Source organism: Canis lupus, chromosome 14 (assembly GCF_011100685.1).
Source record: "Canis lupus familiaris isolate Mischka breed German Shepherd chromosome 14, alternate assembly UU_Cfam_GSD_1.0, whole genome shotgun sequence".
Classification (NCBI taxonomy): domain Eukaryota; kingdom Metazoa; phylum Chordata; class Mammalia; order Carnivora; family Canidae; genus Canis; species Canis lupus.
This window is the reverse complement of record NC_049235.1, coordinates 35,638,493-35,655,709: the sequence shown is the minus strand read 5'-3', so window position 1 is coordinate 35,655,709 and position 17,217 is coordinate 35,638,493. Positions and strand designations below refer to the sequence as shown.

At 38.2% G+C, this 17,217-nt stretch overlaps 1 protein-coding gene and 1 pseudogene across 1 annotated transcript in view; one reads left to right on the top strand and one right to left on the bottom strand.

Moving 5' to 3' along the window:
* Positions 1 to 17,217, bottom strand: part of DNAH11 (dynein axonemal heavy chain 11) — a 318,773-nt gene that overhangs the window by 207,537 nt on the left and 94,019 nt on the right. The window contains 1 exon segment of the mRNA XM_038557079.1: positions 330 to 461. Coding sequence (XP_038413007.1) covers positions 330 to 461 — 132 coding nt within the window.
* LOC119867676 lies at positions 12,172 to 12,331 on the top strand (annotated as a pseudogene).

The window sequence follows — 17,217 nt, the reverse complement described above, 5'->3', positions numbered from 1 at the left end:
ACCAAGTGGATGAAGGGTAGAAAAGCCTCAAGACAGGGAAATGAAAACGGTGACTTTACAAGGTTCTTGTATCCTGGGTTAATTATTTGGATGATATGCTTTAGAGGTTCCAGAGTTGGCCAAACCTGTGGGATACCACTTGGGATAACTTTCATGAAAATAATTAGCTAACTCAAATCAAAGTCATTCATAGTAAGACAACTAACTTCATAGGACTAATTAAAAATATGCAACTTTTAAAAATGACTTCTTTAGAAGTCCCTCTTGACAATAAATACCACTGTTAGGAAACAACAAAAAAATACATGGAGTTTCTGTGAACAACTTGCCTTCTGGGAAATAAGTTTGGCCACCACATCTCTGGCATGGACGTCGATGGTACAAATTGTCATGATCTTCTGCCTTTCTCCAGGTAGAAGTTCTCCCAGTAGAAGTGCAATCAGGGTATTCAACTGAGAAATCTAGAAGAAATTGTGTAAAAAGAGGGGAAAAATTATAAATAGTCTAACAGCCCAACAGCCTTCTTATTTGTGAAGAGCCCTGTAGTTTATAAAACCATTTCAAATATGTATCTCAGCTAGCATTTAAACAACCCAGGGGTAAGAGAGAAAGGAAGGGATGCTATTAAATTAAGTACTTAAATACAATAAATATTATAACCCTCATCCCCACCCCACCCTTGAGCTGAGACTCAAGAAGGCAGGCAAACTCGAAAGTAATGACAAAGTCAGAGTTAACAGCAAAGTTTTCTGGTTGCACTGAACTGATTCTCCGTCCTCATGACAATTAGTCCACAACTTTGCTGGGACAGAAAAGATGACAAATTTTTAAAGATCAAATTGAGCTAACCTCTGTAAAAGTACAGTAAGAACTAAATATCAAGTGATTTTTGTTGTTTTTAAAGATTTTTTTTAAGATTTATTTTGAGAGAGAGAGAGAGAGAGAGAATGCATGAACACATGGGATGGGAAGGGAGAGAGATGGAGAATCCTTAAGCAGACTCCTTGCTGAGGGCAGAGCTTGATGCAGGGCTGGATCCCAGGATCCTGAGATCATGACCCAAGTTGAAACCAAAAGTCAGATGCTTAACCAACTGAGCCACCAGGTGCCCTCTTATTTGGGGGTTGTTTTGTTTGTTTGTGTACAGCAGACAGGATAATTACTAGAAAAATATTTAAAATGTAACCTGAAGACTGTTGCACTATTTTTTCTTACTCATACTATTATTTTTAGGTCCATTGATTTCTTACATCAATATTTTTCAAACTAAAGGTCTCTTTTCACAGAATGCAAGGGAATGAAATGGAATGACAGGGAATATAATGGCATAGAAAATGTTGCATTACAGAGTATGTATCATCTTGTGAAACTTTCGATTTCAGACTTTTGAGTGTATACATAGATGTGTAACCTAGATCTGATACAAAATATTTCCCATTGTTAACTGTATCAGAAAGCTCTCAAAGATCCTCACTTAGGTGAAATGCCAGGACACCTGCACCCCAATGTTTATAGGAGCAATGTCCACATAGCCAAATTGTGGAAGGAGCCTCAGTGTCCATTGAAAGATAAATGGATAAAGAAGATGTGGTCTATGTATACAATGGAATATTACTCAGCCACTAGAAACGACAAATACTCACCATTTGCTTCAACGTGGATGGAACTGGAGGGTATTATGCTGAGGGAAATAAGTCAATCGGAGAAGGACAAACATTATATGGTCTCATTCATTTGGGGAATATAAATAATAGTGAAAGGGAATAAAGGGGAAAGGAGAGAAAATGAGTGGGAAATATCAGAAAGGGAGACAGAACATGAAAGACTCCTAACTCTGGGAAACGAACTAGGGGTGCTGGAAGGGGAGGTGGGCGGGGGGTTGGGGTGACTGGGTGATGGGCACTGATGGGGGCACTTGGTGGGATGAGCACTGGGTGTTATGCTATATGTTGGCAAATTGAACTCCAATAAAAAAATAATAATAAAAGAAAAAAATGAAAAATAAAAAAGATCCTCACTTAGGTGGTCATTTGGTTAGCATGCTTATTTATTCAGAGTATGCCTGCTTTATTCAAGGCTTCTTAGCTACACACTCCTCTCCCACCAATTCTGTTCTATTTTAGGGTAACACAGAGTAAAACAATGCTGCCTTTTTCCTTTTTTACTCTGCAAAGGACAGTCAATTACAAACTGTTAGCTCCTGAGAGAATTGGTAATGCATGACTATGACACATCACCAGAGGCTCTCAAACCTTTGTGGCCTACTGTCAAAAACACGCTCCCTATAGCACTATTATCACATCCCAGAAAACAGCCAGCACTGCAGACTTCCCTGGGCCTGCTGGGCAGCTGACCTGGAGAAGGTTATGTAATTCTAGTAAGGATGGAGAGGGAAGGCAGAAAGACAGGAACCATAATAGGCAGTTTATATTCAATTAGAATATGCAAGGTGCCAGGCACTAACTATGTTATCTATAACATTCCATTCAATCTTCATAAAAATCAATTATTATCTTAACTTTGCAGATGAGGAAATTGAGTCATAAGCATATTAGCAGGAGAGGGGTAATTCAAACCCAGACAGTCTGCCTTCAGAGCCTGAGCTCTTACTGGTCACATCCATTAAGACCCACCTACCATCTTTGAAAATAAAACACAATGGAAGGCTGGTTCAAAGGAATAAAAAATGTACTTTATACATTCAGAACATACACAAATCTCATAAGCATTTCTCTACTTTTAAGACTTTACATCTATAAAAAGTAGCCGCATTATAAAAAAACAACAGAGGTGATCATTATTTCATATAAGCCATGTTCAGTGTTCCCGTGAAACCAAATCTTTGGCTGTCTAGTACACTACTTTGTACGCAGAGCCTCTAAGGAGCTAGCTGCTACACAGCAGGTACTCAGTGTTTGCTGAGGACATTAATGAATGTACATTAGCCTATGCACATGGAAGTTCACCTACAGAATCCATATGCATGTTGGTCAGAAAAGAGGTATTTTGGCATTGGCTATCTTCTCAACTGGATCATGATATCCAGTCTTTTACATCTCACATCTTACATCAGTTCCAGTATTTGGTTAAAAAGCATGGGCTGTAACAACATTAATATCTTATGCCTTCTAAGAACATTTATAATTTCAAGTGCTTTCACATGCATTGTCTTGTCTGAGGCTCCTACACCTTGTGATTTCTCCCATTATTGATTCGTCACCAAAGTTCAGTCAAGTGAAAGATGATTAGAAGTAGAAGTCGTCAACATTATCTGCTCAGCATCATAGGCTGGGGATCTGATGCTGTCTCTCAAGATTCAATGTTCCTGGCAATGCTCTCTTGTAAGTAATAAAATTCTGTACCCACAAAAAATAAGGTTATAAAATGTCAATCATTTGGGCAGTAGCATTAGGCACTATCACCATCTGATCAAACTGTAAATGCATACATTTTAATGGCCTGTGACATATAAAATGTATCTTGGAAGCTTTTAAAAAAGAAATACCCTCTCATGTAATCAGCTCTTATACTTGCCTTTGATCAAAGCAATGTTACATGATGTTCTGCTAGGATCATGGATGTCTGTCTGCCTCAAGTCAACTGTCTGTCCCCACCTTGAAACTCAAGTGGCTGTTTTCCTTGTACACCTTGCCTTCGGCTGGAGGTTAAGCACAGCCTATATCCTGAACTGGAAAGAAGCCTACCATCGAATATAATCCAAACCCCTCATCATGAGCACAAACCCCTTCATGACCTCCTAACATCCCTTTCCTACCTCTACCTGTACTGGCCTTCTTGATGCACTTCCATCATGGCTGTTTCAAGGCCAGAGAAACTGTTTCATCTGCCTGGAGACATTCTTCCTCTGATGTTTATACGGTTGGCTTCCCATCATCATTCATGTCTTAGTTCAAACTTACCTCCTCAAATTGGCCTTCCCTGGCCATCGCCTTTACCATTAGTTCCTACCCCATTATTCTACAGGCTCCTATTTTATTCTCCTCACAGTACTTACTAGTATCCCATCATTCACTTACTTATTTCCTTGTTTACTATTTGTCTCCTTCAGCTGACTATAAGCTCTAAAGTAACAAGTTAATTCAGCAACAGCTTTAGAAAGAACTCAACACTTTACGGGTCACCCGTTCTGCAGCCCCCAGCACACTGGACAGTTCCAGCACTGCCCCTGCTCAGCTAGGAAAGAAAGGCAAAGAATTTGAGTTCTCACAATTGCCCCTCAAAGTGGAGTTCCTGGAGTACAGTGCCAAGGGTGGAAGAGGGGACACTGGCTCCACTGACATCCAGGACCTGGAGAAGTGGCTGGCTAAAATCACCTGAGGGGCAGAGGCAAAGTGCAGGACGTGATTGTGTGTGTGTGCGTGCATCTGACAGTTTTGGAAAAGGGTGTGGTAGTCTGGAGTTGATAAAGAAGGGCTACAAAATGTAATTAGAAAACATTTTCTTGGGATCCCTGGGTGGCGCAGCGGTTTGGCGCCTGCCTTTGGCCCAGGGCGCGATCCTGGAGACCCGGGATCGAATCCCACGTCGGGCTCCCAGTGCAGGGAGCCTGCTTCTCCCTCTGCCTGTGTCTCTGCCTCTCTCTCTCTCTCTCTCTGTGACTATCATAAATAAATAAAAATAAAGATTAAAAAAAAAAAAAGAAAACATTTTCTTGTTCTGGAAAGAAGAAATTATCGTTGAAAGTTAAAAAAAAAATTTGTATCCAGTCCTACAATCCCAGACCCAGTACAGTGGCCAGCAGAAGGCAGGATCTCAGTACACACTCATCATTTGAATGCAGGGAGGAAGCAATGAACAAATGAATGGCAGCAACAATCCACACCAAATCCACATTTTATTTTCTCCCATATGGTAAGACAAATCTGATTACTGTCTTAGAGGTTACAGGTCAGTGCAGAAGGTAGATACGTAATTATAATCATTTTGCTGGAGTTAGAAGAAAGTGCTATGATAGCACACAGAGAGAGGGTCTTGCCTAATTGAGGGCTTGGAAAGACATTTTGGAGGGAAGGGTATTTAGGTTAAGACTTAAAAGATGAGTACAATTTAGGTTGTAAAAAAAATGTAAGAGGCTGGCCACCCACAGAGGCAGAGTGGAAGCCACCAGATGAGGCTCATATGAATACCCAGGAAATAGGGTGACCCCATCAGGGAACTGAAAGAACTGTAGCCTGGCACAGGGGCAGGGCTCTCCACACACATGCTGGAGAGAGAAGGGTACCAACACGCAGGGCTTGGCCACCTTACCAGAGTCTGAACTTCAAGGGAGGGATGCCTGGGTGGCTAAGCAGTTGAGCATCTGTCTTTGGCCCAGGGCGTGATCCTGGGGTCCCAGAATCGAGTCCCACATCGGGCTCCCTGCATGGAGCCTGCTTCTCTCTCCGCCTGTCTCTGCCTCTCTCTCTCTCTTTCTGTGTCTCTCATGAATAAATAAATATAATCTTTAAAAAGAAAATAAACTTCAAGGGAAATAACAAAGTATCTACCATCTATGAATTCTTATATTTGGATAAAAATAGAAACAGTTGCCCAGGGCAGCCCGGGTGGCTCAGCAGTTTAGCGCAGCCTTCAGCCCAGGGTGTGATCCTGGAGACTCAGGATCGAGTTCCATGTTGGGCTCCCTGTGTGGAGCCTGCTTCTGCCTCTGCCTGTGTCTCTGCCTCTCTCTCTCTCTGTGTGTCTCTCTCATGAATAGATAAAATCTTTAAAAAAGAAAAAAAAAAGAAACACTTGCCCAAAATAGCCACATGAATCATGACCGCCACTGAGGTTTATAGGTTACAGATGCCTAAGACACTCAGGTGTTCGAAAAGAGGGCTACTTGTTTGGTGGGATGATGGTGTGCTCATCATGAAGGAAGGTATCAGGCACAGAAGGTTATAGACTCCGGGTCAGAGAAAAGGACCAGTTCTTGATCCACGGTGGTGGCTGATTCTCAGTTCTGTCCTGACCCACCCAGCTCCTGTGCTGGTATGGTACAAAAGAGACCATGTATGTGAACCTGAAGAACTATGAGGCTGAATACTACACACTTAAGTAAGTTGACACAAGAAGAACAACTTCCTTATAGCAGAAGTGTGCAATTTCCCCATCAGGCAAGGCAGATTTCCCAACTGAGGCACACCGAAGCCACAGTGGCCGAGAGGCTGGAAGGGCCCCTCTGTTGAAACATTAAGATCTGAGCTTACAGTCCTCAGCACACATTGCAAGGTAACTACTATAGCACTTGAGGGGTCAGCTTCAGAACCCTCAATTCCTTTCCAACAGGAAAAGGAATGTAACACAGAAGTAATGTTCTTTTCCTTTTATAGCAATAGCAACAAGGATCTTGAATCCTGAAAATGACCCCTGTTTCAGCTTCTGCAGTATCAGAAACAAAGGATTTTCTTTTCAGCTGGAACAAAGCAGAGTTCCAAAGAAATCAGGTCCGATGGGCTCTTGACACTATCAGGGCATGTGTTGTGCAGCCCCCATTTGTGGTCTTCCTTTCCACTGTTCATTTCCTACTTCTCCATTAATCATATTGCTGAAACCAGCACAATATTGAGCAATGAATGTCAGGGACAGTGAACGTAATTACCTCATTCTTGACACTAATGGAAATGATTCCTATGTTTCACCATTAAGCATGATTTTCTCTGCAGGTTTCTAGTAGATATTCTTCATCAAGTTATAAAGTTTCCTTCACATGCTTGCATTAGGAAAGAAAAAGGTGTAAAATCGGTAAGCAACAATGCTAAGAAACTTGAAAAAGAGGAGCAAGTTAAGGTAGAAAGAAGTAATCCAGATAAAGCAGGAATCACTGAAATATAAAACAATAGAGAGAAATCAACAAAGTCATAGTTCTTTGTAAATAAAATTGATAAACACACAGAAAGCCTGATTTCAAAGAGACAGAGAGAACACACAAATCACCAATACCAGGAATGCAAGAGGGACATAATGTGAGATCCTCTAGTTGTGCTAAGGATAATATCAAGAAACAAAAACCAATTCACATCAATACATTTGAAAACTTAGATCAAGGCTGAATGTAAAGGTCCTATAAAGGTCCAGACAGTCAATGTTTGAGGCACTGAGGTCTGTCTACAAGGTTTCTATCGAAATGACTCCACATGACTCCAAATGACTCCATGGCAGCATTAAAGCACCCAAAGTCATGAACCAGATTTGGTCAGAGGGCTATAATTTGCCAGTCCCTGACTCAGATGAAATGGATAAATGCCCCGAAACACACAAATTTTTATAAGTGATGTAAGAATAAAAAGAGGAAAAGCTACAGAGCAGCATATATATAAAAGAAATTGATCTATAACTAAAAATGATTCACAAAGAAAACTCCAGGCCCAGATGGCATCGCCAGTGATTTCTATCATAAACTGTTTCACAAAGTACATGAGAATAAAATATTTTTCAGTTCCTTTTAAAGAGTATTATGCTGATCCCCAAACTGGCAGTAGTATTTTAAGACAACTATAGATAAATGTCCCTTATGAACATATATAGAGAATTCCTGGACAGAATATTAGCAAATGAAATCCAGCAAAAATACATATAGACATATATAAATGATAATCCATTATAACCAAGTGGAGTTTATTTCAGGAATGCAAAGTTGGCTTAGCATTCAAAAATTCACCACAGTAACAGAAAAAAAGAGGCAGATACATGAATAATCTCAACATATTTGAAAAAGATCAATGTCTCTTCAAGATAAAAACTCTCAGTTTGAGGCACCTGGGTGGCTCAGGTGGTTAAGCATCTGCCTTTGGCTGAGGTCATGATCTCTGGGTCCTGGGATCGAGCCCTGCATTGGGCCCTCTCAGAGGGGAGTCTGCTTCTCCTTCTGCCTCTGCCTCTCCCCTCTGCTTGTCTTTCTCTCTCAAAAACAAACAAACAAAAAACAACTCTCAGTACGTAGCAATGGAAGGGCTCTCCCTCTATTTCAGAAAGGACATCTACTAAAACCTACTAGAACAACTATCATACTTAATGGTGAAAATTATTTTTTTTAATTATTTATTTATTCATGAGAGACATGCAGAGAGAGAGGCAGAGACAAAGGCAGAGGGAGAAGCAGACTCCACGCAGGAAGCCCGAAGTGGGACTCAATCCTGGAACCCTGGGATCACACCCTGAGCCAAAGGCAGACGCTCAACAGCTGAGCCACCCAGGTGAAACTTAATGGTGAAAATTTAAATTATTCTTCCCTGAGACTGGAAATAAGTTGGGATGTCTGCTCTAACTACTTCCATTCAACATGGCACCGGAGGTCCTAGCCGTCATTAACTCAAGAAAAGGCAATAAAGGGCAAAAAAATAATAGGAGGCAAGAAGTAACACTGTCATCACTGACAGATGATATGTCCATGAATACAGCAAACCCTATGAAACTATTAAAAAAAAAAAACCTTACTAAAACTAATAGGCAAATTGGACAAAGCCCTAAGACACACGGTGAATATTTAAAAATCCATCTCTTTTATATATCAGCCTCAAACATTGGAAAACAAAATATTAAGCATCAAAACATAAAAACTATCTAAAAGTAAGTCCAGCAAGAAATGTGTAAGACCCTAACATTGAAAACCACAGAAAATATTTTGAGAGAAATTAAAGACAACCTTTGTCAAGACATATACCGTGTTCTTCAATAGGATGCATCATGGCTGAGATATCCACCCTCCCAACATTCCTATTTATATTTGATACCAGTTAAAAATTAGGTTAAAAGATTGGGCTTCTAAAAATAATATGTTAATTTATTTATGAAGATATAAACAGAATCTATAATGGCCAAAACAATTTTGGGAAAAAAAATTTTTAATAGAACTAATGGGAGGCTATATACAACATGATTTCAAGGCTTGTTATAAAGCTACGTACAATTGTAATACATACAATGTGGATTTGGCATAAAGATACAAAAGAGATGAATACAACAGGAGAGTCTGGAAACAGACCCATATATATATATATATATATATATATATATATGTCTATATATATATAGACACACACACACACACACACACACAATCAATTGGCTTTGACCAAGGTGCCAAGTTAATACAACGGAACAGAAAAAGATTTACATATGGATCACAGATCAAAATGAAAAACCCAGAACCATAAAGCACCAAGAAGGAAACAGGTGAATCTTTTTATGACACTGTGATAGGCAAGAATTTCTTATACCTGACATAATAATTATCAACCACAGTAGAAAAACTTGACACACTATACATTAAAATGAAAACATTCCATTCACAAAATGTACCATTAATAAAATGAGCCATCTGTTCATTTCCTTCCCAGGAACGGTAACCATATAAAGAAATCCTCCAACCAAAGGGGAACCCTTGTACACTGTTGGTGGGAATGCAAACTGGTGCCCCCACTTTGGAAACAGTGTGAAGGTTGCTCAGGGAGTTGAAAATAGAACTATCTTAAGACCCTGTAATTGCACTACTGGGTATTTAACCCAAAGACACAAATGCAGTGATCCAAAGGGGCACCAGCTCCCAATAGCCAAACTATGGAAAGAGCCCATCAACAGATGAATGGATAAAGAAGATGTGTGTGTGTGTATATACATATATATATATACACACACACACACACACATACATACATACACATAATGGAATACTACTTGGCTATCAAAAAGAATGAAAAAGAATGAAAATTTGACATTTGCAATGATGTGGATAGAACTAGAGGATATTATGCTAAGCGAAATAGGTCAGTCAGAGAAAGACAATTATATGATCGCACTCATTATGTGGCATTTAAGAAACAAAACAGAGGATCATGGGGAAGAGAGGAAAAAATAAGACAAAATCAGAGAGGGAGACAAACCATAAAAGACTATCAACCATAGGAAACGAACTGAGGGTTGCTGGAGGGGAGGTGAATGGGGAGATGGGGTAACTGGGTGATGGGCATTAAGGAGGGCACATGATATAATGAGCATTGGGTGTTACATAAGACTGACAAATCACTGACCTTTACCTCTGAAACCAATAAACAGTATAATTAGTTGAATTTAAATAAAATTAAAACAAAAACAAACTGGAAAAAAATACTCTAACAATAAAAAGACAAACATCCCAATTTAAAAAAAAAAAACAAAAACAAAAAAACAGGCAAGTTATTTGGACAGACACTTCACAATAAAAGATATATGAATGCCAAAAAACATGTGACATTACTCAACATCTTTAAATATTAGAGATAAGCCAATTAAAACCACAATGAGATACTATTTCTCACCCTCTAGAATGCCTGCAATCATCAGTATTGACTGATGACACCCAATACTGGTAGTATATGAAGCAACTAGAATTGTGTCACCTAGTTAATGGGAATGGAACAATGGAGACCTGTCTGGCAGTTTTTTAAAGGGGTAAACATATATCTTCTCTATGATTCAGCCATTTCACTTTTAGATACTTTATCCGGGAGAAAGGAAAATCTATGTGTATCAAAAGAATTGGGCAAGAAAGTGCCAAGCAGCTTTAGAAATAGTAGCCTCAAATTGGAAGCCCCAATGTCAATCAAAAGAATGGATAAACAAAGGGTGGTAGAGTTATACAATGGAATACTCAGCAACAAAAAAAGAATGAACTTTTAACACATGCAACAACATGCTTAAGAAATGAGAATGGTCTGAGACTTTATTTTATTTATTTATTTATTTATTTTTTTTGGTCTGAGATTTTACTTGCACGCTAAAGTCAGCCTGGTACTGCTAAAGGGATGTTAGCAGAAGACACAGAGCCTCTGGGTCGCAGATAAAGGACAGTTTATTAGTCACACTGACAGTATTAAGCAGTATCAAAGTATCAGCATTTGCACCAGTTTCCAATCCCCAACTTTTAAAGGATAACCCCAAAAGAGCCACATAATGCTTATATACACAGTGAGTTGTGTTACAGGAGAGGAACCTTGAGTTTAAGGAACCCAAAATCTTTTCTCACAGATAGTAACCATGTCTGAACTTTGCCCTGGAGATTTTTAAATTTATTATACTGGACAGTAAGCCAATCTACCTTTTGCTCTAGAGAGAAAACACTACAGAGGCTATCTCCCAAGAATGTTTGTATAACAAATAATCTTGGAAGATAGTCTACAACAAAAGTGGTTAAGTACCTCTGCTCAAAAAAATGTACAAAATTTGAGATCCACAAAAGATGGTCTCCTAACAATAAGTGAAAAATCCAGACCAAAAAGAGGATAGATTAATTAATGAGATTGGCCAACAGAATTTTCTTTTGTACTTTATCAATGCCCACTTTTTCTATCAAGTTTCTTAGAACTTTACAAAATGAGTAAAAAAATTCCATCTTTTTCTACACTCTAGAACAGGTGATATAACATGGTATTTATCTTTTTTTTAATATCTGATAAAACCACTGTAGTGGGGCTCAACTTTAGGGCTAGGGATGCAAATTCAACTACCTTGATTACCACTTCAATTACTTCTGTGGTTACTGGTCTAGTCTCCACCTCATTTTGAATTTATTTCAGAAACAATGTTCATGGAAAATCATCCATTTAATTTAAATTTCAGACTTAATATTTAGCATAAAATATTAAGTCACACATAGTGTTATACGATCTATTTAAAATCTCTTCTCATAGGAAATTATGGTTCCTTTCCCTGATCTTTTCTCTCTCTTTTTCTTTTTTTTTTTTTTTTTTTTTTTTTGCTTTGTCCTTTTAACTGCAAAAATTTGTTGTTATGGTCTATTCAAAGAAATAATTCCTGGATTTATGGATCAGACTGGAATCACACCACATATGTGTAATAAATCTCTTTTTCTATTATATCTGTCACTGTAGAGATCCTGAGTTACTTCAGAATCTGTTCTGCTACTTTCTCTAGAACAGGGGTTGGCAAGCCACAGGCCACTAGACAAATCTGGTTCACTCTGGTTTTTATAAATAAAGTTTTATTGGAATCTTAACATGTCTATTCATTTAAAAACTGCCTATGGCTTCTTCTCTACTACAATAGCAGAAATGAGTAGATGTGAAAGAAACTATATAGCCAAAAACCCCTAAAATATTTCTATCCCACCCTTCAAAGAAAAAGCTGCCAAAAAAAAAAAAAAGAAAGAAAGAAAGAAAAAGAAAAAGCTGCCCAAGCTTTGCATAGTAGCAGTATTGTAGCCAATGAGGTTTATCCGAGGCGCGATTATTGCTAATTGAAAAAGCTGCCCAAATAGAGGTCTAGGGTCAAGATGTAGTAATAGCAGAAGTTCCCAGTAGACACCTCACAGTATTTATGACGCACTTCTCAGGGCTTTATCCTCGGAGCAAACATACCCATTGATAAATCTCTTAGGCTATACAGGAGACAGAAGGTTCCAACTGTCCACCTCTTCTCCATTTACTCTTTATCCATGACCATGGACCCCACAATATTTTTTATTTATTGAATCTGAGTCTGTCATTTCCCTGGAATTTCATTGGATAAAATAAGCTTATCACTGTAATAGTCTCTTTTTGTTTTACCTGTGGTTTTCTCTGCTCTTAATGATCAATTTCATCTGTCATCAACTTCTAGGCATTCCTCAAAATATCTGGTCCAGCATATCCAAATATGATTTTATTGCTCCCTTGTCATTCCATAAAATTTTGGCTGTGCTAAAGTAACCTGGTTGAGCCCAAGATGGAGTCGCTCATGCTAAGCCCTGTGTTAGCAAACCAAAACTTAAGTTTCTGTGGTCAGCTTTCTCAGAGAGGCAGCCCTAGGTCAATGACTCAGCACCTGCCTGCTCAGTGCAAGTTACCTGATCCAGATCTAAGACTTCCTTTTGATTCATAGGAGGAAAGTCAACCCAATTTAACCAATCAGCAAATGCCCAGTATAATTTCCTTGTTCCTGCTCAGTGGGACTATAAAAATCTCTTGCTTTGGGGCACCTAGATGGCTTAGTGGTTGAGCGTCTGCCTTTGGCTCAGGGTGTGATGCTGGGGTCCTGAGGTCGAGCTCCCCGCATGGGGCTCACCTCAGGGAGCTTGCTTCTCCCTCTGCCAACATCTCTGCCTCTCTCTGTGTGTCTCTCATGAATAAATAAATAAAATCTTTAAAAAAAATAAAAGTCCTTTGCTTTATCAGCTCTCTGGTGCTCATTTCTATTAGACTGGGTACTGTCTGATTCACAAAAGATTGAATAAAAGTCTCCTAAATTGGTAAATTATGGAAAAGATGACCTAGCGTCTTTTAATAGATCAGAGGGGGGTAAAGAGTATGTGCTCCACTCATGGGTTCCTGCTATATTACAAAGCATGAAGCTATCAGATCATACTTTTCTAGAGAGGTGTAAACAAAAATTTGTGTCCAATATACACTGAGTAGCTTCGGGCTTCATAGGCTTTCCTATTAATGCAATAAAATTGGAATAAGGTAGGAATACTGTCAACATTGTATCCAATTGGTTGTGAAAGAATTTCTCAATGACTAAAAATGAGGCCAAACACCAGCCCTAAGAAGCAAAATTAGTCTCTTTCTTATATATATTTCTTAGTCCTTGTGGAAGAGGGGATGGATGATTTTATATTGCTCATCTTGAGTTTTACTGAGAGGATTCTGGGTCATGTCCCAGCACAGTAGCAATTAAGCTTTTCAAGTCCAAAATGTTTCCATCTCTCCTTTGATGATTTTCACGGGGCTTAATAATAAAGTTAGAGCAGGAAATCCTTCTTACCAGATCCCAAGCCTCCAAAACAAAATATTTTGGCCAAGGACCCCACAAATCTGAGAAATTAAATTTACTATAAGTGTAATATTTTACACATATTAATGTGAGGAGCAAGCAAAGAAATTTCTCGTATAGGTAGATCATCAATTATGGCCAACTCTGATCTCAGTTTAAAATGAAGCGATTTTAAAGGACTAACGTTCATTTTAAAAAACTGCTCACAGTATTAGCACAAGTAATTTTAATTAAAAACAAACTCTAGCAGATGGTTACATCCATTTTTGAATAGAGAACTCTAAAGGGGTTTCAATTCAGATGAACACACTTCTCATGAACCACACTACAGCTTCAACAGTGTTCAAATGTTAGTTTCTCTAAAATGCATATTAGTATCAGTTGCAAAATTGAAACACTGTATGGAAGGCATCTGTTGGCTGGTCTGTCAAACATTTCAATTTGTGCTAGAAGTGTTTCATAATTAAGCAGATAAATGCCTTCTTCATAAACCTTTCTTGTTTGCTTCCCATTCAGCATGAAAATATTACATAACTCTTGAACAGAATGGAAAACTTTAAAACTATCTTAAGGGAGAAAAAACCCTAAATTCTGTTAATTAGTGGAATATGCTGAGCTTCTGGGATATGAACAACTTTAGCTCTAAGAATAAAAAGAAGGAACCCAATGTTGCTGACAGGGGAGAGAGTGGACACTTCTCTTACAGTGCTACCGGGAAGGTAAATTTGCACAATGTTCCAAAGGCTTAAAAGAGGCATACTCTTTGACCTAGCAATCTTACTTCTAGAAGCTTATCCTGAAAAAATAAAAATATGTACAACATGTATATACGCATATACAAGGCTAGTTACTGAAGTATTATTAATGATAGCTAAAATTAAGAAACCAACCTCATCGTTAAGGTTTAAGTAGTATTAAGTAGTAGTAATAATAGACCCCCTGCAACACACTGGATTAAGATGAATGGACAACTCCTTCATTAACATACACACATACACACAAACTTGTAAATAAAGCAAAAAATACACCCACATGCAAAGTCTATAACAAAACATGAGAAAGGTGGAAGGAGACAAGGGGATGGAAGGAGGAGAAGAGGGAGGGAGGGAGTGTGTGATAGTCCCTGATGCCAGGAATGTATCTCAAAGTAGAATGTGGTTAACATGCAAATGTCATGGCAGCCTAATGTAGGATTTGGGTACAGATTCAAACATCTGGGGACTGAGGTTTAAACTGCCACCTGGGAATGCAACATTTCTGTCTCCGGCCTCTTACACTCCCTGAGCAAGGCTGGGAGTCAGAACTGAGATGCTGAAATGTAGCTGAGATTCTTAGAGTCTTACACAGTCCAGTAAAGGGCTCTAGAAAAATTCTACCCACCAGCTCAGAGAAGCAAGATGAAAGCCTTTGGAGAGGGAAAAAGTCCCTTTAGAGATATCAAAACTTCAAGCCCATGCCATGTGATCTGGAAATCCTTGACTGAGTAATCAACCCCAAAATTAATCCAGCATCCACAAAACCTGTGGAGACCTAGAAGAGGCATGGAAGAAAAGCACTATGGGGACACATGCTCTCTCTAGGGCGCACAGAATTTGTACAGAAAGACTAAACCTACATCAACTTTAAAAATGAACACACAAAAAAATTCAGTTTAAAAGAAGAACCAGCCTTAAAAGAACTAGCATTACAACAGTCTAAATGAGACTATTATAAATGTCTCTTTCAAAGAATTCAGAAAAAAAATATAAACCATAATGAAGAAATAAGACATTATAAGGGGGGTGGGGTAAGTCATCCTAAACTGATTTTTAAAGAACCAAAAAGAACTTTGGGAAATTGAGATACAATAATCAAAACTCAACTGATGAAATGAATATTTATACTAAAATATTTATAGGTTAAGATTACTGGCATCTGCAATTTCCCTTGAAATGAGTCATAAATATAAGGTGGACTGAGGGATCTATAGCGGGGTGGATATAGCATAGATAATGTGATAAAGAAAATATGTTCTTTGTAGAATCTTGGTGTTAGGTTTGCACATCATTATACAATTCAATTTTTTTGTATATTTTTTAATGTTATGATAAATTGGGGGAATAAATTAATTATGCATCACATTAGACACCATTGTTATTGTCACTTTCTTAAGAGTAACAACAGCTAACACAAAGTTAAGAGTTGGATACTTAACCAACTGAGCCACCCAGTTGGTTAATTAGTGGAATTCTAAATTCTGCCTGGTTTGTCAGACACTTTTAAATTGTATTTCAAATATATTAACTAATTCTAGTCATAACTAATCCTAATTAATAAGTATATTAATTAATCTTAATATTGTGAATATAGGTGCTATTATTATTACTGTAACACTGAGGCACAACGTGGTTAGATAAGTTGCCCAAGGCAGCACAACTAATAAACTGATGGTAGAGATGACATTTGAAACCACATAATATGGACCTCAATACTTTTTTCTTAATCATAATCTCTAAGAAAAAAAGTTAGTGAAATGGAAGATAGATTCTACAAGTCACCTAAGGGGCACCTGGTTGGCACAGTCAGTAGAGCACGCAACTCCTAATCCTGGGATTGTGCATGTGAGGCCCACAGCGGGTGCAGAGATTATTTAATAATAAGCTATTCAAAAAATTACCTCAATTATAGCACAAAAACCCCACAGGGTTTGAAAATATGAGATAGAGGTTAAAAGACAGGAAGGATGGCATGGAAAGGCTCAACATATAGCAGATAAATTTCTCAATGAAGAAAATAGAGCAAATGGAAGAAAGGCATTGATCCAAAAAGAAATGGAGAGGAATCTTCCAAAATTGTAGACAGACATGAAACTGAAGATTCAAAAAGTTCACAGAGTCCTTAGCAGGCTAAATTTTAAAAGCAGGGAGAAAAAAATCTACAAGTATATACAGTAAAATACAATCACAAAAAAGAAAAAAAATCATAAAAGCAGCCAAAGACCAAAGACAGATTGCTTATGAAGGAAAAATAATTTGACCTGAACGTTTACAACAATGAAGGCCATAAAGTAACAGAGTATTTTTCAAATTCTGAAAGAACATAATTCTCAACTTAGAATTTTAGGCCTTAACTGTAAAGAATTCAAAAGAAAGACAAGGATTCAGCCAATGTCCTACTTATCATCCATCAGCTGCACAAACCACTAAAAGATATACTATAGGAAGAAGGGAAATGGATTCTAAAACAAGAAATGGAGTAAAAAAAAAAAAAAATTTACATTAGGGCTGCCTGCGTGGCTCAGTCGGTTAAGTGTCTGACTGGTTTTCGGCCCCGGTCATGACCTCAGAGTCATGAGATCAAGGCCCACATCTGGCTCCACATTAAGCACAGTATGCTTGAGATTCTCTCCCTCTGCCCCTTCCCCTGCTCATGCTTTCTCCCTAAAAGTAAATAAAATCTTTTAAGAAAATTAAATGAAATAGCAGCATGTAA